At 53.4% G+C, this 25,367-nt stretch overlaps 4 protein-coding genes across 8 annotated transcripts; 2 read left to right on the forward strand and 2 right to left on the reverse strand.

Annotated features, from left to right (window-relative positions):
* Positions 1-999: 999 nt before the first annotated feature.
* LOC117651193 (progestin and adipoQ receptor family member 4) lies at positions 1,000-14,720 on the forward strand. Its single transcript, XM_034395003.1, has 5 exons — positions 1,000-1,555; positions 10,607-10,831; positions 12,273-12,376; positions 12,468-12,602; positions 12,987-14,720. Exons 1-5 carry the CDS (start codon positions 1,000-1,002, stop codon positions 13,248-13,250), a joined length of 1,284 nt encoding a protein of 427 aa, XP_034250894.1. The 3' UTR covers positions 13,251-14,720.
* Positions 14,721-15,054: 334 nt separating this feature from the next.
* LOC117651384 (eukaryotic initiation factor 4A-III) lies at positions 15,055-19,366 on the reverse strand. The gene is made up of 11 exons (XM_034395388.1): positions 19,236-19,366; positions 17,484-17,787; positions 16,756-16,958; positions 16,528-16,660; positions 16,312-16,445; positions 16,140-16,228; positions 15,896-16,034; positions 15,696-15,811; positions 15,509-15,616; positions 15,299-15,426; positions 15,055-15,224 (listed from the first exon to the last, which is right to left on the reverse strand). The coding sequence occupies exons 2-11, from the start codon at positions 17,629-17,631 to the stop codon at positions 15,208-15,210; spliced, it is 1,215 nt and encodes a 404-aa protein (XP_034251279.1). The 5' UTR covers positions 17,632-17,787; positions 19,236-19,366; the 3' UTR covers positions 15,055-15,207.
* Positions 17,990-22,581, forward strand: LOC117651383 (LIM and senescent cell antigen-like-containing domain protein 1). Of its 4 annotated transcripts, XM_034395386.1 has the most exons (10): positions 17,990-18,305; positions 19,082-19,131; positions 20,067-20,081; positions 20,177-20,293; positions 20,502-20,614; positions 20,706-20,898; positions 20,971-21,112; positions 21,199-21,315; positions 21,393-21,534; positions 21,626-22,581. In XM_034395386.1, the coding sequence occupies exons 2-10, from the start codon at positions 19,124-19,126 to the stop codon at positions 21,823-21,825; spliced, it is 1,047 nt and encodes a 348-aa protein (XP_034251277.1). In that variant the 5' UTR covers positions 17,990-18,305; positions 19,082-19,123; the 3' UTR covers positions 21,826-22,581. The 4 variants fall into 4 exon arrangements, with proteins under 4 accessions (XP_034251277.1, XP_034251278.1, XP_034251275.1 ...); XM_034395387.1 differs by lacking the exon at positions 20,067-20,081; XM_034395384.1 differs by lacking the exons at positions 17,990-18,305; positions 20,067-20,081 and adding an exon at positions 18,455-18,475.
* LOC117651386 (signal recognition particle 14 kDa protein) lies at positions 22,247-24,418 on the reverse strand. 2 transcript variants are annotated; one of them, XM_034395390.1, is made up of 4 exons: positions 24,266-24,418; positions 23,800-23,872; positions 23,602-23,714; positions 22,247-23,513 (listed from the first exon to the last, which is right to left on the reverse strand). In XM_034395390.1, exons 1-4 carry the CDS (start codon positions 24,287-24,289, stop codon positions 23,397-23,399), a joined length of 327 nt encoding a protein of 108 aa, XP_034251281.1. In that variant the 5' UTR covers positions 24,290-24,418; the 3' UTR covers positions 22,247-23,396. The 2 variants fall into 2 exon arrangements, with proteins under 2 accessions (XP_034251281.1, XP_034251282.1); XM_034395391.1 differs by lacking the exon at positions 24,266-24,418 and adding an exon at positions 24,123-24,236.
* Between the last annotated feature and the right edge of the window lie 949 nt (positions 24,419-25,367).

Genomic DNA, 25,367 nt, shown 5'->3' on the forward strand with positions numbered 1-25,367 from the left:
ATGGCCCGGCCGTTCGGCGCCGTGCGGCGGACGGGATGGCGGATGGCGTCCAGGTCGATGTCGTGGAAGCGAAGCGGAGATTGGGGTGGAACACGCGGCGCGGACACGCCGACACGCCGCGAGATTCCATCAAGGCATGGGAAAGGGAAGCCCCAGGTTGCTGGTCGTGCAGGCAACCAGGCAGCGTGTCGTGGGTGGAGCGGCATTGGCGGGCGGCCGCTGTATGCACAGCGTTGGCGGCCAGGGTCGTTGTCAGCCATTTCCGTTGCCGTGGGCGGGAGGGTGAGCAGCTCGGAGGGGCAGGCGAAAGGCTCTGCGATGCGAGATGCGACGCCTAGGGGGCAAGGACGGGCCGGGCCTCGGGCAGCCTCAGGCCCTAGCCCCTGCAAGCGCTGCAAGCACCAGGGACTAGGGCAGCCCGACCAGGGCAGCCTGGCGCTGGTCCGCTTTAATGATCAATACCCGCCCCCGTCCCCGTCTCCCCTGGCGGGCCTGGCGGTGGTGCGGGTGCCCCCAGCTACCCCGGCCCTACTGGGCCATGCGGGGGGCGCATGCGCGCTCGGGGTGCTGCATGTTGCGGTGGCCGTGGGCCGGGCTGGGCCCCCTGGCCTGCCCCCCGGTGGAGGGGGCGCCGTGGGGCGGTTGGTGCTGGCGTCGGCAGCGTGCTGTCCTGCTGGCCCGGGGTGGCTTCAGCCGTACGTAGAGCGTAGAGCGGCTTTAGGGCAGAGTGCCTAGCCAGAGGCCGGGTCTGCCAGACCCCGGCCGCACGTCCGCCCCGCGCACCGCGCGCCTCAACGCGGAGCAACTCGCGAAGCAGCACGCGGAGTGCCCCTCCGAGCCCGCCGCGTCAGGGCCTCCGTGCTGGCGCGGGCCTTGCGGGCCGGCCGCAGGCGAGGCTAGCGAGGGGTAGGCGCCGCGGTCCGCGGTCCCCGGTGACGGCCACACATGCCACCTCAGGGTCCCCCGGGTCCGCAGCCGGACCAGCCGCAACCGGCGACCATGGCAGCTGCTCCGTCCGAGCCGTGCCCCGCGTCTGCGGCCGCCACTGCCGCCCCTGCGCCTGCAGAGGCCGCCTCCACCACCGACCACAGACTGCAGCGTGAGGCTGCGGCCCAAGCCTCGGACATCCCCAGCCAACACACCTGCAGCAGCCACGACCAATCCGTCCTGAGGAGGAGAAGGGACGCCGTCGGCGACGCCTGCGGAGGCTCGTTGTCCTGCCAGGGTGACGGCGGGGACGTCTGTGCCGTCCCGGACGCCGTCCCGGACAAGAGCGCCGCACCACTGTCCGCCGCGTCGCCCGCCGCGTCGCTCACCGCGCCCGGCGGCAACGGCGGCAACGGCTACGTGCAGGGGAAGTCCCAGCCGTGCCCACAGCATGGCCTCCAGGAGCAGCACGACGCCAAGCTCAACCTGCTCACGTTCCACGACGTGCCGCCGCACCTCCGGTTCAACCCGTACATCGTGACCGGCTACCGGCCCATGTCCGACTTCTGGGGCTCGCTGCGGAGCCTCTTCTACCTGCACAACGAGACCGTCAACATCGTGACGCACGGTGAGCCAAGTGTAGCCAGTGTACCTGGCGCGGTAGCCTGGCAGTAGCGCAGCCAGCGCAGCGCGACTTGTCGACTTGGTCCGCCCACTTAGCCCCTTGATGGCCCGCAAAGTTTGCGATGGCCCGAGATGCGCATTCCTTCGCTTTGGAAGTTTCGACGCATGTTGGCCCTGAGTGGCAGGTGCTCTGGAATTTCGGGAGTGGGGGCATTCCCTCTCGGCTCGTCGCCAACTTTCCGGGTCTCTAGCGCGCCGATGCCTCAGGGGTGGGGTGCTTTCGGCAGGTTTGATTCGCGAGGTCTCGCTGGTAACTGCTCTGCTGCCCCGAAGCTTGCGGCTCTTGCCTCGGCCAGCGCCTGTAGAGTAGAGGGCAGGCAACGTGCAGTGTACCACGGTCGTCGAACAATCGCTGTCTCCCTCGCACCCTACGCCTGGCCTCACGAGTGCGACAGAGACAGCGACGACGTCTCTGCAGAATAAGTCTGCCGGGCGGCCCGGGGCGGCCTAGCGGCCTAGCGGCCCCACCGCACAGCCGCGGCGTGCGGCATCGCGGCATGCGACATGCGCGGTCGCCGTCGTGGTGGTCGTGGTGCCGCAGGGATGACGGGTTGGGGCGGAGGGCTGCGGGGATGACACAATACCTCGAGTGGATGGGCGGAGGGGCTGGGGACGGGGACGGGCTCGCTGGGCCTGAACCTCTCGATACGGTTGTCTCCAGGCCTCGAGGGGCAGGGCAGGGGCAGGGCAGGGAGCGAGGGTTGAGGGGAGGGGGGCGAAATGCCAAGGTGATGTACGATACAGCGGGCAGGGAAGCGCGCACGGGACGCCGTCAAATATTCGCGACGGGAAACAATTCTTGTCCCCTGCCGCCATGCTGCCGCCCCTCTCTCCCTTTCTTTTTGAGTGGAGCCGGCGAGGGCCTCGCCCCCTCGACACAGCCCAGCCCAGGGCCCAGCCCGGTGCACACAACTCAAGGCGGCCGGGGGGGCATCACACCGTTGACAGGGCGCCGCGACGCTGCTATGCGCTGCTAGTGTTCCAGTGTAGTGTTTTCCTTCCTTTCATCGCCACGAGTCGCTCGCCTCCCAGTCACCCCACTCACGGCTGGCCTGGCTCGGCTCCTCTCTGGTCTGTGGCTCCTGGCTCCTGGCTCGCCCATCGCTCGGCTCCGTCCCCCCTGGCTCCGCTCCGCTCCTGGCTCCTGGCTCCTGGCTCCTGGCTCCGCTCGGCTCCTGGCTCTGATTTGTCGCACTGCGGGGTGCGGCTGGACACCGGGGATTCCCACGGGCCGGGAGCAGCAGGAGGGCCCCTACCCGCCACGGCCCCGCCACGGCCCCGCCGCACCCCCTACCCCAATCCCCCCTGCCCCGTCCTCCCGGACTTCCGAGGACGGGGCCACTCGAGCCCACCTGCCCGCACGCTTAATTAAAACCTCACCAAGTAAGGCACACGCCAGGTATTTAGTTCGTCATCCGACCGGCACGTGTAGGTCTCGTCCTGCCTGTAAACTGATTCGCGCGTGGAGCGTTTCCTCGCTTTTTCTTCTCGCACCTACACCGAACGCGCCATGAGAAAGACGAGACAGAGCGACGTGAGGGATGTTCGAAAGCACTCTGCCGACTTGACCTGACCAATTAGCAAGGCACGATACGCCTGTGGCCTCTCGCGGAGGCCTGTCCAGCATCTGTCTCGCCTGTCCCCGCTGTCCCACCTGTCCCGCCTGTCCCGCCTGTCCCACCCCCGCACGTCCACGCAAGTCAGTCAGCGTCCCCGTTGTTGACCGACTCTCATTCCTGGAACGCCATATGCAGTAGCTTACTCACATCCAAATGCATGCGACACAACTCTCAAAGGAACGCGACGTTTTGTCACATTCGTTTCAACGCGATGTCACGTTCCTGGATTCAGAGTGCGAGGGGTTCTTGATATTCGCTTTCGGAGTGGTACTAGTGGCGTGCGCGAGAGAGGATGTGTGTGTGTGTGTGTGTGTGTGTGTGTGTGTGTCAGACAGCCGCCTGGAAGGTAGGCAAATTGCGTCACATTCCCCCTGTAAGTAGGCAAAAAGTATGGCTGACCGCCCCCCCTTTCAAAATTTCTGCGCACGCCACTGAGTGGCACGCGTGGATTTTCGCATAATACCATCACTACCCATTACAATACGCTTGGAAGCGACTTATTACACGCTTGATATGATAATACACATTCTATATTGTAGACGAGTTTTTGGGATGGAAAACGCAAATAATGCGCTAAAAATGCGCGTTATTTCGCTCCCGGACCACGGCGAACCACGAGTGGAACCTCTTCGGACGAGACCGAACGAGACGCCCCGCCCGGCCCGCCGTCCCGTCGCTGTTTCTGGAACACCCAGGTCACGACGTCACGACACGGGGGCGGACCGGGTCGCGGTGCGTCCACGCCCCGCCACGCCCCGCCCCTGGACGTGCCATTCCCTTTCTTTTCCCTCTTCTCCCGCGGCCGGGCGGATACGGACACCGCGGGCGCGGCACGGCGTGGTCGATAGGAATGGCGATGGCGGAGACGTTCCGTTCCGCTGCTCAATGCTTTCCTCGCAATGCTTGCCTCTGCGGCCTTTTCATTTTCGTCTTTATTCGCTCCGTATTTCAAGCTGCTGCCCCCACCCCCTGCCCGCCCCCCTGCCCCCACCCCCCGGCCATGCAGCCTCCGTATCTCACAAACTTATTGCAAACTCACCTCCCCCTCCCCCTCCCCTCCGTAACTCAGGCCCGGTCGTGTTTTGGGGGCCGTCCTCGATTCGCGCACTGCGACCTTGCCTTGCGTGGAGGCCCCCCCCCCTCCAAGCTGCACCCCTGACATTGCTACACCGCGCGCCATTTAATACACGTCCGCCGTTCCACCCCCTCCACCCCCTGCCCGCCGCTTCGCCCAATTTCTTCCAGCACCGCTTCCCCCTGCCCCCCCCCCTTGTCCATTTGCCAAAGTGAGTTGGCAGCCCTGCTCTCTAATTCGGCCGCAGCATTGACAGTGGCGACTGATGATAATTCCCGTAGAATCAATATGGATGACTTCCGCACGCCGTGGCCGGCCGTGGCCCCATGGTGCAGCCTGCAGTGCCCCGGCGGATCCAGCACAGCGGCGGAGCGGCGGCAGAAAGTTCCTCCCCGAGGACGCGGGGCGGCACGTTGCAGCTGGAACTTGCCGCGTCCCGTTTCCCATTTTCCGCTTGCACCGGTCTGCCGCTGCCTTGCTGCCTTGCTGCCCGGCGTCAATTTCTTTGGCCGTCTGGCTGCCGGCCCTGCCGGCCAGCCCCGCCAGCCCCGCCAGCCCCACCTCCGACCGTCGTGTGGACGGAACAAGTTTCCGCGACGAAGATTGATAGCGAGCCCATCGCGGGCATCGCGGCCGCACAGCCCGGCGCAGCGCTACCCCCACCCCATGGATGCTGCTACGCTCATGAATCAAACTTCTGAAAAGACATTTTTGAAATTTCCCGCCTTTTCTTCAGAGAAACAGACCTTCAGGGCAGCCACCCCCGTTGATGCTGGTTGGCGAAAAGGAACCTGCCGCGACTGTCGAAAGAGCCGCTTGTGGTTCCCCTGAGGAGAAACCTTTCGAAAGTGCATCGGGGCGATCGCTTCTTCAAGTTAAAATCACAGATGCGCTCCGTGGCTCCTCGGCTCCTCGCTCCACCCGGGCCCTTGTGTGCTCGTGGAGTTTGGAGAGGCTCTCGGCTGGAGTGCGTCTTCGTGGTGAAGTGGCGCGGCGGCGACGGCGCGGCCACGAGTTCGGGCAGCACTTGCAGCAACTACTTGGCGGGGGCGGAGGCACGGCGTCTGCTCTCCGGGCCGAAGGCCGAAGGCCGAAGACCGAAGGCCGAAGACCGAAGGCCGAAGACTGAAGGCCGAAGACCGAAGGCCGATACTAGCTTCGTCGAGGATCGGACCGCCCCAGCCAGCCCCAACAGGCGGCGTCGCCCAGCTGGGCAGCAGGCTGTAGAGGCCTGCGCCGGGCGGGCATTCAATACCCGTGAAGCTTATAACTTCGTTGGTTGCTGCCAAAAACATTCCAGATTTCGCACGAACATAGTTTTATGACTGGATCAGTGCCTCTCAAACTTATGTGCGTTTCGGTCCATGTACTTCAAAGTTATGGACTTCACGGGCATTGAATGCCCGCCCGGCGCAGGCCTCTACTGTCTCCCTCGCACCCAAACGGGACGCCTCATGAGTGAGAGAGAGATTCCTTCTTGGAATAAGTGGGTCGAGCGCGTTGGTGCTGGGATGTGCGAAACTGCCCGTCCATTTGTCCAGCGGTTCTCAGCCCTTCCGACTCGCGACCAATAAATGTCGGGTGAAACTTCTGTCTCTATCTCTCTCGGAGCGCTCTGTGTAGAAGAGGGAGACGGCACGCCGCGAGGCGCGCGGTGGACAATCTCGCGGGGGATGGCCGTATCCCGTTGCTAGGGATGTCGTCCTGCTGTCCTGCTGGCCGAGGCGCCGCAGTTCGACCGGCACTGCAGACCAGCCCCCAGCCCGCCACGTGGCTCGGCCAGGCAAAAGCACACGGCAGCGGCACTGATGACGCGAACAACAGCCCTTTCCCCGCCCCGACCCTCGCGCCCCTCCCCTTTTGTCTCTCTCGCGCCGTCGACACGCCCTAACGCCCTACGCCCCAGGTACCATTTGTTCGATCCGTGGAGCTACTCTGTCGCAGCGCGGCGCGGCGGCTCGGCCGGGCTTCTCCGAAAGACAAGGTGCTGCTCCCGCCCTCGGTCTCCTGCTCCGCTGCTCCGCACCCCGAAGCGAGGCGAAGAGGCGGCGAGGCGGCGAAGCGCCCAGCAATCGGAGGTTAGCCTGCCCCGCAATGCAGTCCAGCGCGGCGGGGCGGGGAAGGCCTACCTGCCGGGCGCTCTTCTGCTCCGCCGCCCTCATCGAGAGGCCCTCTCCGCGCCTCCTGGCCCCGGCCTGACGACAGACGGCAGTGGTCTCATTCTGGCTGTCTCGAATGCGGGTGCGAGAGAGACAGAGCGGCGAAGGCGAAGGGCATGGCACACTGTTCGGAACCAGGTGGCGGGCGGTGAAAGGTTGAGGGGCACGGGCTGCGCGCGGGGCTGGCCGGCCGCCCCTCTCTCCCCCTCTCTCCTCTTTCCACCTCCTCGTACCGAATCCCTGCAGATGGCCGCATGGCCACGCGGATGGGATTGGAAGCGAGCGGAAGCTTTTCGCTGGCCATCGCCACCTACACGCCGACCCGCTAGCCCTCCAGCCCGCCTGCCGAGCCATTTCGTCGCCCTGTCTCTGTCGCACTCACATCAGCTCTGCATACTGCCCCGCGACGCCGGCCCAGATATTCAATGAGCCAGGGCCGGGCCGAGGGCCATGCCGACACCTTGCGCGGCCATTACGGGGCACAGCTTGCTGCTCGCCTTGCTTGCCTTGCTCGCCTTGCTTGCCTTGCTCGCCTTGCTTGCCGCCCACCCCCGGCCGCACAGCCGCTCCACAGCGCCTCCGACCAAGGCGGCTGGACGGGCCGGTCGCTCGCCGCCCCGTCCCTGCAGCACCCTGCGGAGATCGGAGTGACCGCGAAGGCTGCCTTGATGACCTTGTGGCGGTGCCGGGTTGCGGCAGTGGTGCGGCAGAGCCAAGGCGGAGGCCCAGACGGGCTGGAGCCAAGTGCACGCGCCGCGGCCCGTCGCCGCCCTCGCCGCCCCCCGCCGCACACGGCGCTTGGCTGTCCGCCAGCCCGGAGGAAAAAGGATACGGCGGCAGGGTGGCTCGGCTCGGCACTCGGCGCAGTGCGCGGCGACGCGGCGACGCCATGACGGCCACCCCCAGGCACCCCGGGCCAGGGGCGGCCCAGACCAGCGGCTCGGCGCCGACTAATGCATTACACATTATCCAGTAGACGTTTCCGCCGATGTTCTCGTGGTGATGTCACGCCGCGTCACGCCGCAGAGCTCGCTAATTATACAGGCGTCCACCGCCATCATCGTCCGCCATCCGGTGGCTTTTTCGCTTTGTTGCCTTGTCGCCGCCATCGCCGCGCCGCGCCGCCAGCGCTATTTCCATGCCGGCTCGATGACACGCGGGATAAGGCAAATGCGCGGGGATCGGGAAAGCCGTTTAGCGGTAGACGCGCGGTGCGTTTCAGCCAAGCGGAGCTAATCTCGTTCCGACAGCGGGCATACTGCGTAGAAAAAACGGCAGGGTGGAAACTGTTTCCGAACATCGGTGTTCGCGGCTATTTGCCGCGGGCAGCAAGCACCCCCCCTTCTAGCGTCGAGGGCGACTCGGAGAACTTCCGGCGCGCGGCGACGGGGCGACGGGGCGGCGGCGAGGTGCCCGTCAAGGTGTCCTTGTCGTATCGCTACGGGCCGAGAGCCGTGTCACCGAGGAAGTCGGTTAAGAATTTAACACTTGGCGGGGCGGCCCGGTCGATCGCCGAGCTTCGGTGCTTCTCTGCGCCTCCGGGCGCGGGGGAAGGGGGAGGGGGAGGGGTGACCATTAAAGGGCGGGACGGGCGGTGTCGTCGGCCCACGGAGCGAGCCGCGGCCCGTGGCAAGCCTGAGGCTAGCCTGAGCCTCGGCGCGCTGCCACAGAGTTGGCCCTCATCACTGCGATGGAGCATCACGTATTCATAAGACTTGCGGCCTGCTGTCCATCGGAGCGGGGCTCGGCCGACCCCACCGCCCCACCGCCTGGCCGCCGCGGTTGTCTTGACGTGCTGCTCCAAGTTTTCCCGAGCGCTTCGACTGCATTGGCTCATGCATTTTTTACTGGTGGTGCGCCATACTTTCGAGTCGCCGCGTCCATTATTAAAAATGACGGGAAGAGCCGGTGCTGCCTGTCAGGGCGTCACGAGACCCGGCATTACCAAATGATGGCTTCATACAATCGCAGGGTGGTGCTATTCTCGCTCCTCCAGAGGACGCCACTTATCCTCTTAGGGCGATCCACCGCGAGTCGATGTCAAACAGGCGCCAGGCCAGCCGGCCAGGCCAGCCGGCCAGGCCACACAGCCCCACTCAATTGAGGCCTCAAGAAGCCGATATCCGTCGGGGCATCGGGGCCGCTTCCTTGTCACTGCAGCCCCTCGGCCGGCCGGGCCTAGCCGGACCGGCTCAAGGCTGCCGTAGGCTGCCGGCCACGTATGGAACTGCCGCCTGCCACCACATATCAGAGACACCGCGACACCGTATGCCGCCTCGGAATCGATCAGATAACACTGCAAGGGGCCTAGACCTAGGGGCTCTCGACTTGAGGGCGGACTGGCCCCCCAGCAGGCTCCACTGGACCGCGGGCCCAACACGGGCCAGCCAGCGGGATGCGAGACTCAAGCCAGACCAGCGGCCACCCCGCGGTTCGGTTCGGTTTGGCAAACAGGATATCGGGTCCCGACGCCGCCACGCCACTGCGCCGCCAAGCCGCGAACCAGGCCGCGTTCCAGTGTTCCAGTGGCGGGACGCGCTCCAGCTGGGCGATAAGGGCGGCACCCCTCCCCCTCCCCCCCTGCCGGACACCTCGGCAGCATCCCCTCCCCCGCGATGCGCCCCGCCGCCCCGCCGCCAACCCTTCCCTTCCCCGGTACCCTACTGCCCTTCGCTGCAAGGGAGGAGGGGTGCGATGGCAGCCGTGGCAGCCCGACCCTGAACTACTTCCAAACATTGTCCGATTCGCGTCGACGGCGAGGCGGCGGGGAGGCAGCCCCCCTCCCCCTTTTACCCTTTCTCCCCCGCGCGTGTAGAGGCACGAAAGCTGAAAGCTCGAGGCCGTGCCGTGGCCGTGCCGTGGCCGTGCCGTGGCGGCGGAAAGGAGAAGTGGTGCAGAGAAAAGAAAAGCAGCAAGCCAGGCACGGCCAGGCCCGGCCAGGCAGATGAAGGCTATTTATTCCACGGCTCGCGGCAGTGTGTGTTCGTGTGCGCGGTGCGCGTGCCGCGGGAGGGGCGAGTGGCGAGCCTTTCGCCGAGCTTTGGTGCTTTGCCGCTTTGGCCGCGCATGCATGCGATCGCCCAGTCGCGCACACACCCGCAGTGGCTGGCGAAGGCAGGCCGTGAATAATGGAAGCGTGTGCCTCTACCGCCCTTACTACCACTGTACTGTCCCCACTACGGCCCCGGAAAGCGCCTCGCCCGGCCTCGCCGAACTCCAGCCACGCCAGCGCCAGCCACGCCGGCCACACGATGCACTTTCCGTTTCGTTTTGCATGCCGAGCGATTCCGAGGCATAATCTCGTTTCGTACGGAACTTCCCGTGAGTGCGACGAAGACCGAGCGACGAAGCGCCTCTTTTGAGTCAGGCCTGCTTTTGTTCTTTGGACTTTGATTCATCCCTTTGGGCTGGAGTGGCGCTGCAGGCTGCAGGGCGCGCTGGAGGGCTGGAGGGCTGGAGGGCTGGAGGGCTGGAGGGCTGGAGGGCTGGAGGGCTGGAGGGCTGGAGGGCTGGAGGGCTGGAGGGCTGGAGGGCTGCAGGGCGCGCTGGAGGGCTGCATGGCGTGCGGGAGGGTGTGGCCGTGGAATAAGGTCGCGGCGAGGGCCACTCAGGGCCCGCCAGCCTCGCGAGCCTCGCGAGCCTCGCCAGCCTCGCCAGCCGGGCCTGTCGAATGTGCCGACATAGTGAGGCGCCCCAGAAGGCAGGCCCTCGGCCACTGCCCTCGCCGGTCGCCCTCTGCCCTTACACGGACAGGGTTTATAGGCAGTGGAGTGGAGGGCGTGGCCGCGTGGCCTGCCGGGCTGGGTAACGAATCTAGAGCGCGAAGCGCGAAGCGCGAAGGGCGGGGGCCGCCGGGGGCCGCGGGCCGCGTCATGGCCTAGCCGGGCACTCGTCGACTCGTCCGCGCCTCCGCGTCGTTGCTCCATCCCGAATTCCGCTTATCGCCGCAGACTTCCTTTGCCGTGCCACCCCTCCCCTCCCCACCCCACCCCACCCGCTCCCGGCGCCCCGAGATAATCTAACCCGGATCAACTTACGCCGACGTGCTTCCCCTCGCGGTGGGGCCCGCGCCGGTGTGTGAGTGTGTTTGTGTGTGAGTGTGTGTGCGTGCAGACTGTACAGAGCGTGCTTTGTTGTTGCAGGCATCCCCATCGTGTACATCCTGCTGGTGGTGCCGGGGCTGATGCCGTGGTCGCGTCTCGACCCCCACGGCCGCTTCCTGGCGTGGTGCCACCTGGTGGGCGCCGTGTCGCCCTGGGTCGGCAGCTTCGTCTACCACTTGTTCATGAACCTGCAGGCGGGCGAACAAGTGTACAACCGGTTGCTGCGACTCGACATGTTCGGCATCTGGATCTGCCAGAGCTTCGGTGCGTTCGAGTGGTTCAAGAGTGCACCGTGCGGAGTCCGTTGCCCCCGGGACCGCGCAGACCTCTGCGGGGCGGGGCGGGGCGGGGCGGGGCGGGGCGTAGTGGGAGGATCGCGTCGCCAACTGGCTTCGATGGAGGCGTTGATAGTAGCCCGCCAAAGGTCAGCAATAAGGCAAAGTCAACATAAGAAAAATAAAAAATAAAAATATATCTAGAAAACGCGTTTTATAACAATTCGTTGGGGCTAGGTCGCGTTTTGAATTTCATACGATCGGTGTATGATGGAAAATAAGCGTTCCGAATTTTTTGTCTGGGGAAAGAGGAAACAACAACAATTCCGCGCGCTCTGTCATTACGGGGCACCTGATTGGGGAGGAGAATCCGATCGAGGCTCGAGTAACCCGAGCAGCCCGAAGCCCGAGTCAGTTTGCACACTGTTTTCAGACCGTTTTCAGGCCGTTCTGAGGCCGTTTTCGGGCCGTTTTTTGGCCGTTTCCAGACTGTCCCAGCCTTGTTTCCAGTCGTCCCGCGGGGCGCAAGCCACGAGGTGAACGAACCCGCCCACTTTAATGGAATGTCGGACAAAGGATTTTAGTCGCCACAAGCCACAGCCTGTTGAAAATGCCGGAACCCTTGCCGGGACCCGCGAACGCCCCGCCCCGGTCGGCCCCCAGAGTGGGGAATCGATGGTCACACGCTCTCGGCCGCAGTGGCCTGTAAACTGCGGCTAGTTAAGCGGGTTGCCTTGCGACGGGTCAAATGTGCCAATGCCAATTTCATTTGATGCCTTTGTTAAGTTATCAATGCACTAGTCGGGTCGAAGGCTTGTCGTGCCTCGTGGAATGCATGGCTGCGGTCCCCTGGTGCACGCTCGCCACTAGACGGCGGTTGTGGCTGTTGCGTGGTTCCGCCGTGGGCTGGCCGTGGGCTGTGCGCTGGCCGTCTGGCCGAATGAATGCCGAATCGATGCAGGTGATTCCCGCCTCATCCTGCCAGGCTGCTGGCCGGGCTGGCCGGGCTGGCCGGGGGGCTGCAGCACGCTCGCCCGCGGCCCGTGGCCCTTGACCTTCAGTCCCTGCAGGCTGACTCCGCGCCGTGCGGCCGTCGGTCTGTCTCTCTCGCACCTTTACAGGACGGGCCATGAGTGCGAGAGAGACAGGCCGCCGGCCGCCGGCCACGCTGCGCGGCTGAATCGGCCTGCAGCAGTCCCTGCAGTCCCTGCCTGGCCTGAAATTCGTGGACAAAGCCGCCACCGGGGATTGCACGGCATGCCCGCACGGACAGAGCAAGGACCGGCAGCAGCGCTCCCTGGTGGCCTGTTGTCCGGGCTGCTGCCTGCCCCCTTGGTTTGTTCACAACCTCCATGCAACCTCTGTTCCTGGAGTGCAGACGGGCATGCCAGCACACTGGCTCGTTCCTAATTCTCTTTTCTCGCACACAGGGGCGCTGCCCATGGTGACGGCCACAGTGTACTGCTTGCCGTGGAACGTGCGGTGGCTCATCATCGGCTCCTACTGCTTGTTGTCGCTGTGCGGCTTGTACAAGGTACTGCTGGCATTCAAACGCATGGCGCCTGCTTCGCCTGCGTTGAGGAAGAACATGGACATTTTGATCGAGTATGGATTCCCGATTCCAGGCGATGACGGCGTGGTCGCCGTGGGACCGGCGCCTGTCGTTCGCGCTGCCCTGGCTCAGCCGCCTGTTCCTGTGCGTGCTGCGCGCCTTCCTGGGCGGCGGCAGCCCGCACAACATGCTGCACCTCATCCTGCAGGTGGGTCTGCCAGCAGTGCCAGCCACCGAGCGGCTTCAGTCGGAACCAAACGCCCAGGGCTGTTTGTGGCCACGCCACAAAGCGCGCCAAGCCTGAAGCGCCTGTGAGGTAGGCCACCTATCGGTCCCGCGACACACCGGGGTGCAGACGGCGGCCTACGTCGCCCCTGCCACCTCCACAGGCGCGAGGGTAGGCCACCGTCTCCACACCGGTGTTGTGCGGGACGGGCCGGTGGCCTACCTCGCAGGCGCTACAGGCTTCCAAGCCCGCGGTCAGGATGGCCGACCACCCACTCGTTTGGATCATTCTTGTGTGGCCGAAACTCAGCAGCCACAACCAGTGACGTGAAACATGTGTGACGGTGAGGACTCACTGTTGTCGCAGGACGGAGTGTCGCTGGTCGGGGGCGTGGTTGGGGCCGTGTACTTCCCGGAGAAGTACTTCCCCGGCATGGTGGACTACTGCCTCAACTCGCACAACATCATGCACGTGCTGACGGTGGCCGCGGTGTACTCGATGCACTGCGCCACCGTGCAGGACCTCGAGTGGATCACGTCGGTGGACTGCAAGCCGGCCGGGCCGCCGTGGCCGCCGTGGAGCCCCTGGACCGGCATGATCCTCGGCACCACGAGCCAGACCGAGTTGTAGTCGGCTAGCCGCGGCTAACCGGCCTCTCAGTGCCCCGCCGCGGAAAAGGCGCGGTTTCGGCACTTGAAACTTTAACGTGTTGAATTCTTGTGTTTGTACGCATTATGGTTAATGCTGTTTTGATGTAAATGTTGTGGAGTCACTAATAGGGAAGGGTAGAGTGGCCGTACGCGAGAGAGTGAGGTCAGATCAGGGTTCGGTAACCTTCCCGATTTTCAGGCTTTTCGGCGTCCTTCTCTCCTAACAAAAAAAAAGGTCATTTCATTCTTGTTAAAAAAAAAAAAATTCTGTGAATACTGTCTCCCAAAATCTGGAAATCGGATAGGTTACTGACCACTGGTCAACAGACCTCGCCGCCTGGTGTCTGTGATATGCCACTGTTAGGGAAAGACGATGTCGTTTTTTGTTTGTTTTATATGATTCCCAGACCAAGAATTTAAGTAACCACTCCAAACCTTGCATATACCCACTTTGCGGTGCTCAAGTCCATTATTCCATAAACTGAAAAAAAAACTAATCATTTTTTTTTTGTTTTTGATCATGTAAGCTACTTATTATTTATTTCTCTACTGTCCTGCCAAGAATTGGATTTATTACTGTCTGGAGAGCTTACACAATTCATATGGACTTCAATACAAGCATCAATGCACAGGAGGGAAAGAAGAAAGTGAGACAAATGTTTGTTTTACTTGTCATTTTAGGATAATTCTAATTCAGTAAAGTGGGAATATTTGATGCAGGCTCCCTGGCAGCGCCAAATACACAGTGTGCATTTTAATGCATATTGAAAGGACATTGGCGCTTTCAGGGCTCTTTACTCATTCAATAATTTTTTTTAAATGCAAATACGTATCTTTCTTTTTTTAAAGCTGGATTAGTATTGAGTGAAGCTCCATTAAGATACATGCAAAAAATTGCCACATAAGCAAAAATTAAGAAACTAATGTCATGGGAAACGTGTTTGCTCACAGCTAGGTTGCTGTGTCTTGACTGTGATTCATTCATTTAACATCAACATCTGTTGTGACTTCAGAGCTATGCTCGGGCTGGTAAATCACAGTTCTTGAAAACAAATGTTGCAAGGATCACACACAACTTGCTAAACTTAAGATTACTAGGTGAAAGGGAGAGGCCTTCTTTGGCTCCATTGCTAAAATGACTCAGAATTTATGATAAGTTTCACATGTACAAAACAAAATTTTTGCTCAATAGTGGACATTGTAATTCTATCAGACAGAAATTAGGGTCCTATACCCTTCAAGTGTAGATGCCATTGAACGTTTCTGTTGGATTGATCAGGGTTCTCTAGAACTAGAATTAGCTAAATAGTTAGCTTTTGCTTGCAGTCACTGCATTTTATTTTGTGTGGTCTGAACGTAGAATCTAGGTAGGCACCCACACAGTGATCTTTGATACAATATTCTCATTTTTATTAATGAATAAACTCCTCAAGTCCATTGCATAAATTTATTTACAGGCAACTCTCTGAATGCATGAAAATCTTTAAACCCATTTTAACATAAGAAATACTGTGATTCTGCCATTAATTGCTGTGGTTTCTTAGCAAAACCACAGCTGAGATTGTAACTCTAACATGTAGGAAAAGGAGGCAGAGAAATGAGAAACACTTTTACACAAACCACCTGAGCTTTTGACTATGGTAACTCCTTTGTACAAGCTGACCACATTCTGAGAAATAAATACTCTTACACGAGACATTAGTTCTCTGAAACTCCACCATACCCTTTGACAGTAGAATTGAAATGAGAATTAGAGCGAAATAAGAGTCCACACACAAATAAAGCTCAGTGAAAAAAGTTCTTTACTCAATACATAGGTGTATACAGCCTCATGGCTTACGGAATAAACAGAAATGTACACAGTTGATCTGCACTCAAAGCTTAAAAATTAGGAGAAAAAAAAAATGCACCACATGGTCTATGGAAATATGACTAAATTAAATCAAATCAGCAACTGCAAAAAAATAAATCAATTAGATAATCAGACAAGAAACAATAGAAACAGATCAAATATTGATTTGGACTCACCATTCATCGGCATTTCATCAATCTGCGTTGAATAATACTGTTCTATATCTCGCAGAATTCTGATATCATCACTCTTCACAAAGTTGATGGCAACACCCTTCCTTCCAAATCGGCCTGATCGACCAATTCTGAAAGAAAAAAGAACAAGTAATTAAGTAATAGTCCAGCAATGGATTGTCAGGCAAATGCACTCGAAACAACAAAACTCACCTGTGGATGTACAATTCACGATTGTTGGGTAGGTCATAGTTAATAACAAGTGAAACTTGTTGAACATCAATACCACGAGCCCAGACATCAGTGGTTATGAGTACCCGACTGCAAAATAATTAAGAAATATTAAAATAAAATTACAATTTAATGCTCACAATTATTATACTGAGCAAACACACATTACCTCTGGCCAGAACGGAATTCTTTCATGATGACATCTCGTTCCTTCTGAGGCATGTCGCCGTGCATTGAACTGACAGTGAAGTTAGCCTCTCGCATTTTCTCTGTAAGCCAATCCACCTTGAAGCAAAAATGAAATTACATTAAAATTTTGTCACTTGAGGGAACCAGCATTGAAGTTCACCATACCAAATGTTTACTTACCTTCCTCTTGGTGTTGCAGAAAATAACAGCCTGAGTGATGGTAAGTGTATCATACAGATCACACAGTGTGTCAAACTTCCATTCCTCACGCTCTACAGCCACAAAGAACTGCTTAATACCTTCCAGTGTCAATTCATCACTGCAATACATAGACACACAGGTAAGGGGTTGCTCACACACTTTGCACCCTTTAAAAGGTACACATACATAAGCAATGCAAATTACAATAAAGGATAAAACTAACCGTTTGACCAAGATGCGAATGGGGTCAGTCATGAACTTGCTTGTCATCTCCAAAATCTCATGGGGTAGGGTGGCAGATATCAACACAACCTAGCAAGACAGGAAGGAAAAATTAATCACTCAAAGAAATACATAGGAGTACAATCATTAATAAATTGAAGTAATGAACTTACCTGGGTTGCCGGAGGCAAAAAGCGATATACATCATATATCTGTTCTTTAAATCCTTTGTTCAACATTTCATCAGCTTCATCAAGAACCAATAATTTGATTGATCTTGTCCGAAGACTCCGACGCCGAATCATGTCTATTCAAAGTTACAGCGCAATCAATACGAGGTAAAAAAGACTTAAGTGTAAAAATCAGTACATAAAATTACTCTGCCTCACCAAATACTCTTCCAGGTGTCCCTGACACCACATGTACTCCAAAGTCAAGTTTCCTGATGTCCTCACCAAGGTTAGTACCACCAATGCACGCATGGCAGTGGACATTCATGAAATCACCAAGTGCCAAAATAACCTGCCACACAACCAAGAAAAACAAAATGTGATAAAGAAAAGATGTTGACATTTCACTGATAAATATGACCATGGTAATTAACAATTTTACTCAACCTTCTGAATTTGAACTGCCAATTCACGAGTTGGTGAAAGACACAGAACTTGAACTTCTCGAAGAGAAATGTCCAGGCTCTGTAAGATTGAGATGGAGAATGTAGCAGTTTTACCCGTACCAGACTGGGCTTGGGCAATCACATCCCTTCCTTTGACAATGGGTCTGATGGATCGCTGTTGGATTGCGGAGGGTTTTTCAAAGCCTGAAAATAAGGAGAAAAATAATTATGTTTCAATAAATAAAACAAACCTATAGGTTTACTGTCTGCACATGTATAAAAGTAAAAAATCATGATATAAATTAAATCTAACAGAAGCCTTGTAAATTAACATAGGCGTACTACTTAAAGTGAAAGTTACAGAAGAGTTAAGACCAATGGGACCTTGTCAATTAGAAAATCAACGCGAATCGGTTGCAAGGTTTGAATTGAAAAGTGTACCAAAACAAAGATTGTATTCGATCTCCCAACAGAAAAACTGACGATTGACATTTCATTCACAAACCACCGGAGACGATCACCCTAACCTATACGCTCCTGCCATGGGACGACATATAATGAATGTGAGGACAAGCGAAAAGTACTCAAGTGGAAGATGGAATGTCACAGAGTCTTTTCTCTAGAAAGGTGTAACTAGGGAATACATGGCACTGAAAAGGGCATGAAGTTTCCCAATGTAGTTGTTGTCGGCCGGTCGGACGCTTCGACGGCAACCTTGGGAATACGTACCGTAAGCGTAGATCCCTCGCAAGAGATCTTCTCGCAGGTCCATAGAGTCGAACGCCGGTAAGACTTCGACATCTTCGCTGGTTTCAAATTCGACATTTGACAAGTCTTCGTTAGGCAAAACACGGCGTGTTCTCTGTCCCTCCGCCATTTTGACTCGTCAGTTGAACACTGTTTGAAGCGAAGGAACGGCGGAACGGAACATCAAGGAACTTGGACCCGGAAACAGTGTTGCCGCCTTGCCAGTTTGCGTTTCTTTTTTTTTTTTTAAGGATCCTGTAGCGTTTTTTGATGCCAAATTTTGGACCTGTAGGATACGGGATACGCGAGTTAGACAGAATGTTGCATAGCGCAAACAAATTTCAAAGGTCAGATAGATAAAGTACTTTGGTAAAAACAACTGTTCGGGCAAGGACTCGTTTTCAATGTTCCCGCGTCTGATTCGTTTGCTGACAGGAAGTAATTTGCCCGATCCGTGAGTGTCCCACACTAGCGCTTCCCCTTCCCCTCCCCACTCCCCTCGCCTCCTTACACATGTCACACATGGTCCTTTGACCAATTTAAAAACATGTAATGGTTGACCCTTGCTCTATTTGGCGCAAACAAACACTATGTTGTCCTTCGAATAGGAGCCAAACTGTGTTTCATCTTCAGGGACTCAAACATTAGTTCACTGCGCTCCTTGTAGGGTAGTGGTGGTGTGTGGGCAGGGAGCAGTTGGGCACAAGGGGGTCATGTTTATTTTCGCCTGTGTGGGTAGTTTCCTGAGAAAGGGAGAGGCCGCCTGCTGCAATTGCCTTTACAGTTGCTGACGGGAAGAGTCAGGTAATACTGAACTTGTGGTTATATCTGTATTCGTGTACTAATTTTCCATGGAAATGAGTGAAGGGTCACAGGACTCTTCCCTCAATTCCTCTAGGAACACACTGGAGCCCAATCAGCCCAACCCAGCATTACAAGGAGCTGTCATTGCCATCCAGACCAATTTTGGAGGGGTCTGTGTTGGTCTCCTTTGCCTCGACTTTGATAAAACTTAATGTGTGTCCATATCTGAAGTCCAATGTTTGAAATCATATTTTTAGTAAAGCTGCTAAAATTGTGTGGTTAGACCACTCACCTATTCTTAGTAATATCGGAAAGATAAAAGGATATTGTATAGCATTCTTTGGTTTATTTTGACGCTGGTTCACTTTTTTCTTGAAATTACCTAAGGTCATAACTTGTTTTACATTTTATTGAGAGGAGGTAAAATTAATATTGTTGCTGTCCCTGCATGCCGACTTTCTCACCCATTCTCCCTAAACGTTTTAGGGCGGTTGTACGTAATCTTGATTTAGAACGACTACAAAATTCTCAAATTGTACAAATATTGCAATTATAATTTCATTTTTCTATGAATAATTTCTCAAACTTAAATGTCTTTTTAATTATTTTTTTTTTGTACAAAATTGTACTGATTTAGTGAATTTAGTTTGCTCTTTCTTGGCAATGCAGCATTTTAATCGATAGTTGTTATCAACATTAAGCAGAATGCCCAAGAGTGCCGCAACAATATTTGTGGATTAGATAATTACTTGATGTTGTATTTAATTTCTTTTCAGCAATCACCACCGCAAGATTTCTTCAAGTCTTTGACTTCTCAAATGCCTGGGTAAGTTTCTGATGATGACAGAACTTGTAAATGATCCTTGCAATAATTGTACGATTGTATTCAAAGCTAGTTTGCATATCAGCATTGAGTCAAGTTTTACTCACACAAACTCAAACATGAAAATTCCTGTTAACTTAAGTTGCTTCTCAGCTTAGTTAATGCTCGATTTGTGCTCTTCTTCACTGAACCAAGTAAGGAGTATCAATACCACATGTTGGAACTGTAGATGTTCTTATCAGTATGCGGAGTTGAGATAAGGAATAAAGGTGTTCATACACACCTACCACACATACTCACACGCCAAAAAGAAAAAAGAAGGAATATAAATTTTGTCCTCTGACAGCATTTTCTTTTTCTTTAAATAATATAAAGTTGATAGTGGATTTTTTTTGAGTGGACGTATTCTTGGTGTGGCGTGCTGCTCCAGATAAGACTGCTGACTGGAGCATTTTGTGACTGAGCCATGTCAGCTAATCTCACAGCTGCCTGCCTTAGTCAGGCCACTGCCTTCTGAATAGAACTGGTTGGAATGCCGTCCCTCAAGCCAAGAGCAAGTTACTCTTCAAGACTCCTAAGTGAAATTTAGTTAAAATGTGGCATCATAATTATAATACTGGTCCTCCTACCCCGGTTAGACCACTGGCACTGCAATCATTAGATCATAGCCAGCTATATCAAAGGCGTGTACTACATTTAGATCAGAATGAGAGAAGTGAAGACTTAGACCTTAGCCCCACCACTGGAGACTATGAAGATTTAAGTGAGAATGACTGGACAAGTGATCAGTACTCAAACTCCTCTGCAAACTGGACACCTTCACCTCAATCTAAACCCGATAGATTGCCTCCTAGGAATGTTGCTCCATCTTCGCGTGCTGCATCTTCAAATGCCAATGCCATAATGCAAAATTCTGTTTCTCTCCCTTTGCATGCTAGCAATGATGTTGTTGGGTAATTTTTGTCTATTTCATTTCAAGATAACTGATGTTATAATCATGTTTCTTGTGGTGTGACAAATCTTTCTAAAACTCCTTTTCTTCTTTCAGGGTAACAGGAAACATGTCATTAGGTAACATGTTTTGCTCCCGCTGTGGGGATGGCTTTGAGCCTCATGAGAAAATTGTGAACTCAAATGGAGAATTGTGGCACACACAATGCTTTGTGTATGTATTACCATTTTCTTCCTTATCTCACATTTATAAACCAGTTGTGGTGGGTTAGCATATTGGTACATTTGGCTGGCATTATGAGCCCGGTCTATCCTATAAGGTGCTTTTAGGCAGCCCACTTTATTGCCCTTTATTTAACTGGAACATTTGGAAAATTTATGTTGACTCAATACTTTGCATTCTGTTATCTCATTCATTCTAGGTGTGCTCAATGCTTTCGTCCCTTCCCTGATGGTACCTTCTATGAATTTGAGGGGCGGAAGTACTGTGAGCATGATTTCCATGTGCTTTTTGCTCCATGTTGTGGTAAATGTGGTATGTCTCAAAGATTTGTAATATCTGTGCCATTTGTTGTCTCATTATACATACATATAGTATTTAATTGATTCTCTACTTTTCTCTACAGGTGAATTTGTAATTGGTCGTGTAATCAAGGCTATGAATGCCAATTGGCATCCTCGCTGCTTCCGTTGTGAAGATTGCAGCAAGGAATTGGCAGATTTGGGTTTCATTCGCAACCAGGGTAGAGCACTTTGTCATGAATGCAATGCTCAGGCTAAAGCTGTTGGCCTTGGCAAATATATTTGCCACAAGTGCCAGTAAGTAGTAATTTATCTTTTCTGTTTCACATATATTTTATATTATTAACTGTGCATTACCTTGCTCCGCAGTGGTGTCATTGATGATAAACCGTTGCGGTTCCGAGGTGAGGTGTATCACCCCTATCACTTCAACTGTGCTTCTTGCAAAGTTGAACTGAACTCTGATGCCAGGGAAGTCAAGAGCAGACCTGGATTTACATCCAACGAAATGGTAATGAACATAAGGATTTTATCAAGACTTGAAAGGTATTAAAAGTTTTAAATGAATTGATATTGATTGATTGATTTTTGTTTAAGAATGAGCTGTACTGTCTTCGGTGCCATGATAAGATGGGGATCCCCATTTGTGGGGCATGTCGCCGCCCCATTGAAGAGAGAGTTGTCACTGCATTGGGAAAACATTGGCATGTGGAGGTGTGTATAAATGAACAATTTATGTCGAGACTACATTAGAATATTCCACCTTAACTGACATGTTTTATGCATTATAGCATTTTGTCTGCGCTAAATGTGAAAAGCCATTTTTGGGACACCGCCATTATGAAAAGAAGGGCTTGGCATACTGTGAGACTCACTACCATCAGCTGTTTGGAAATCTTTGCTTTGTTTGTAACCAGGTCATTGCTGGAGATGGTAATTAAAATGCTATGTTTATTTATTTTTATGTTTGACGTATGTTGTGAAATACCATGATATTATTTGAATTTTAATTATTTTTTTTCAGTTTTTACTGCGCTTAACAAAGCCTGGTGCGTACATCACTTTGCGTGCTCCGTTTGTGACCAAAAAATGAACCAGAAGACGAAGTTCTATGAATGCGATCTGAAGCCAGTTTGCAAGAAGTGCTATGAAAAATATCCAGCAGAGTTGCGTCGACGATTGAGAAAAACACATGAAGCTACTCCCAAGAAAGCAGCTGTTTGATTTTTAAAGAAAGAACCTTGATCCCTGCTTTCCTTAAAAAGTTGGCATTGAATTAAGAATGATATATATACTGGAACACATTGAAGCTTCATCCAGTTTTCTGTTGTTGCTTACTGTACCCTGTCTTCTCCTTTATTTTGAGCAACAGTAACTTTGTAATCAATCAAGTATTTAAATTAATATAGCCATTAGATTTCGCCTAATTGGAAAAGAATTAATATTTATGGGTAGACTGTTGACTCCAATTCTAAATATATATTTTTTATACCCTTGCTTTGCAACCAATAGAGGTAAAGTAAAGTACTGTGTTCAGGACCACTTTTATGGTGTTATGCTTTACTTTTGCACATGGATATCAAGCAAGATAAGCATTATTTGCTTTTGTCTTAATGTGACGTTTTGGCACAAAGTATACTGTTGGTTTTTGTAGAGCATATATTTATTGACTAAATTTAATGTTACATACTGTATGTAGACACATCTTTCCACGCTTGTTAGACATATTTTTGGAGAACATTTTTGAGACTAACTAGTTTAGGTAGATGTTCAGTCTAGTGATTTATTGACTAAGCCTGTTTCCTGTAACCCCATTCATTGTTGTAATTTCACCTGCCATTTTGTGACTTATAACCTGAGTTGAATGAACGAGACTATTGGTAATTGGTGGCATACTAAAAGTAATGAAGCTTTTGTTCGGTAGTAATCAATGTTAACATTTATTTTTGATTTTCACTCGAAATAAAAATTAATCCAAAACTGTGGTGCTTTTACTGAAGAAAATGAATGTTCCATTGAACATTTGTATGAGGCCAAAGGTACTCATATACCCGGCCCACAGTTAATTACCAAGAACCCAAAAGAAAACATGATATTTTCGCACAATGCTGAAACAGCATTCTTGATACTTGCAGTGCTACAAAGTATGCTCTTATTTTGGACTGCTTGACACCTTAATCCCCTTACAAAAGAAAAAAAAAAAATACAAACCATCAACCATAGAAAAATGCACATCTCAAACAATTTTTATGTCTTAAAGTGATTCAAGACTCAAAATGAGACCAACAATCTTCAGTTCCAGATATGGAGACCAATGCAATTAACATCAAAACTTATTTCCATTTTCCAGTGAAATCAGAACATGAATCAGAAGATAACTTGAACTTTATCCATTACACCTATCAATACCTTATTGAAATCAGTTCATCACTGCGATACAATTAAAAACATACACTGATGCTCACACACTTTCAAACATGAATATAATGTCACAGAATATTGGTGACAAAAGGTGCACCTAGGGTAGGGTGCAAAAAAATCACTCTCTCTTTACACTCATCACAGTGCTCACAGTAACAAGTAACACAGCCCGTCATCCATAGCTGATGCGTTCAAATTGGATGAAAGATAAATATGCAGCAACATTTGTCCAAAAGTCTTCAGTGAATCAATCTCACAAACATGAGTTACAATCATGGTTACAATATTGACACACTGCACAATCTCTGTTATGGTAGAAAATAACAGATCAGATGTATTTTCAGTACCACATTTTTCATGTCTGAAAACTTTTGTCACTGGGTTGCCTTGGACTTTGTCTTCACTTTCTTTGTTTTCTTGAGACCATCCAGATTACCTTTTAACAAAGTACTATATGCCATTTGAAATTTACTAACATCTTTAGAAGGCACCTGTAAGCAGCAAAGTTTAACTGTTAACTTGAATCATCTCTAAATATCTAGAAACAATCATCGATTTTAAATGAAAATATAGACGTACCACTGTACTAATTGTTTTGCTGCCACACTTGGCTCGGATTAAACATAAATACTCTTCTGGTTCTGGAAGTGGCTTCTTTCCCTCCCTGGGCTTTGGGCGTTCATGGCCATCAACTAAGCAAAAGAAAAGATGATCAGAGACAAAGAAAAATGTGTTTTTGATCGTTAGTAGGACCAGTTTCAGTAGGTATGGTCTTACATCTTTTAAAGCAGAGTGTGACTGTTCCTGAATACCGTGATTTCTGGAACATCTTTGTTAACGCATTGAGGAACTGCAAAGAAAAAAAGACAAGGCTGACCATTAATTTATTCTTACAAATTTGATGAATATGTTGTCCTTTTATGTACAATGGCACTCTGCATGGGTTTGAAACAGCAATTTTGAGACTGCGTGGAATACTTTAAAAAAGTTCAAGATTTCATAATTGAAACACACAAAGGCAGGTGATGGAAACAACGTTCAAATGAACGAAATCGTAGGCACAAACAAAATTTGGGAAATATTCGGGGCCGCATGTTAACCTCAAAGGTTATCCTTGTAGCAGACGGATCAAATTTTCAAGACGTTACAGTGAAGCCCCGGCACAGTTTTGGACGGTTCCAAACTGAAGTCAAGGCAACGGTGTGGGGTAATTCTAGTGCCCAGCAGGGACAGAATAACTTACACCGTCCTGATCTAATAAAACCATCGCGAAAAGTTCCGTCTGTCTTGTTGTGTTGTGTTGGCCGCTGGACGAGATTTCTTTCTCTCTCCCTCTCTCTCTCTTTCTCTCTCTCTCCTGCAAAGTGACGCGCCTTCCACAACTGTGCAGTGCCGGCCCAACCCGCGGCAGAGATGAGGGCGCGAGCGTGGCACCGGACTGTTCCACATCCGGTTGCATCTGGCGGAGCAGTACGATGGGTGGCCTAACGACCGGGCGCTCGTGTAAACGGAGTGCCGGCCGTGGCTGTGCGACTGTGCACTGCGATGAAGGGAAAGAGGGAACCGGCCTGTGGATGAGTAAAGCAGTGCAAAGCAGTGCAATCCGTGCAAAGCCTTGACGGGAAATGGTGGAAAATTGCGTCACGTTTTCAAAGCCCAACATCTGAGCCCGATATCGCTCTGTTCCGATGCTTCCTCCTTTCTGCTCCGGCCCCTCTCCCCCCTCTTCCTCTTTTTCTTCCAAAAGTGGAATCCGAACCCACTAAGATAAGAATCTCGGCCAAACTGGAGGGAAATTACGCGGCGCGGTGGCGGTGGTACTACTGCCTGGTCCTGGTCCGGCCGGGCAGCCAGCGGCAGCCAGGCCCGCCCAGCGTTGCCCGGCCGGCCGGTCGGATGATTAGTGTCTGTATTATCGGACAGGACGCTCCAGCTCCACACGGAGATAATCAATTCCCGGACTAATTTTAATAACAACCGTGAAACAAGTTGAACGACTGCACGAGTCTCCCTACTGGCAGCTCTCGCACGTACTCCGCGCGCCCTTTCGCCCCCCTGCCCCCCGCGGCCTCCGCGCTCGGCCACGCCCCCTGACGCCCCGCCTGTCGAGTCGAGCACTTGGCGGAAACCCACGCCCCACCGTCCCCCACGACCCCCACGTCGTCCACGCCATCACCCCCACGTCTACACGCCCCCCATGCTCCCCACGTCCCACACGCCGGCTACGTCCTCCACGCCCCCCACGTCCTCGGCGGCCCCCTCGCGCCGACACGAGCCGGAGACGCGGCGCGGGGTTTCGAATCGTCATCTCTTGCCCCAATGACGGGCATGCACTGCAAGTCACG

This window comes from Thrips palmi, unplaced genomic scaffold (genome assembly GCF_012932325.1).
Source record: "Thrips palmi isolate BJ-2018 unplaced genomic scaffold, TpBJ-2018v1 HiC_scaffold_5, whole genome shotgun sequence".
In the NCBI taxonomy this organism is placed as follows: domain Eukaryota; kingdom Metazoa; phylum Arthropoda; class Insecta; order Thysanoptera; family Thripidae; genus Thrips; species Thrips palmi.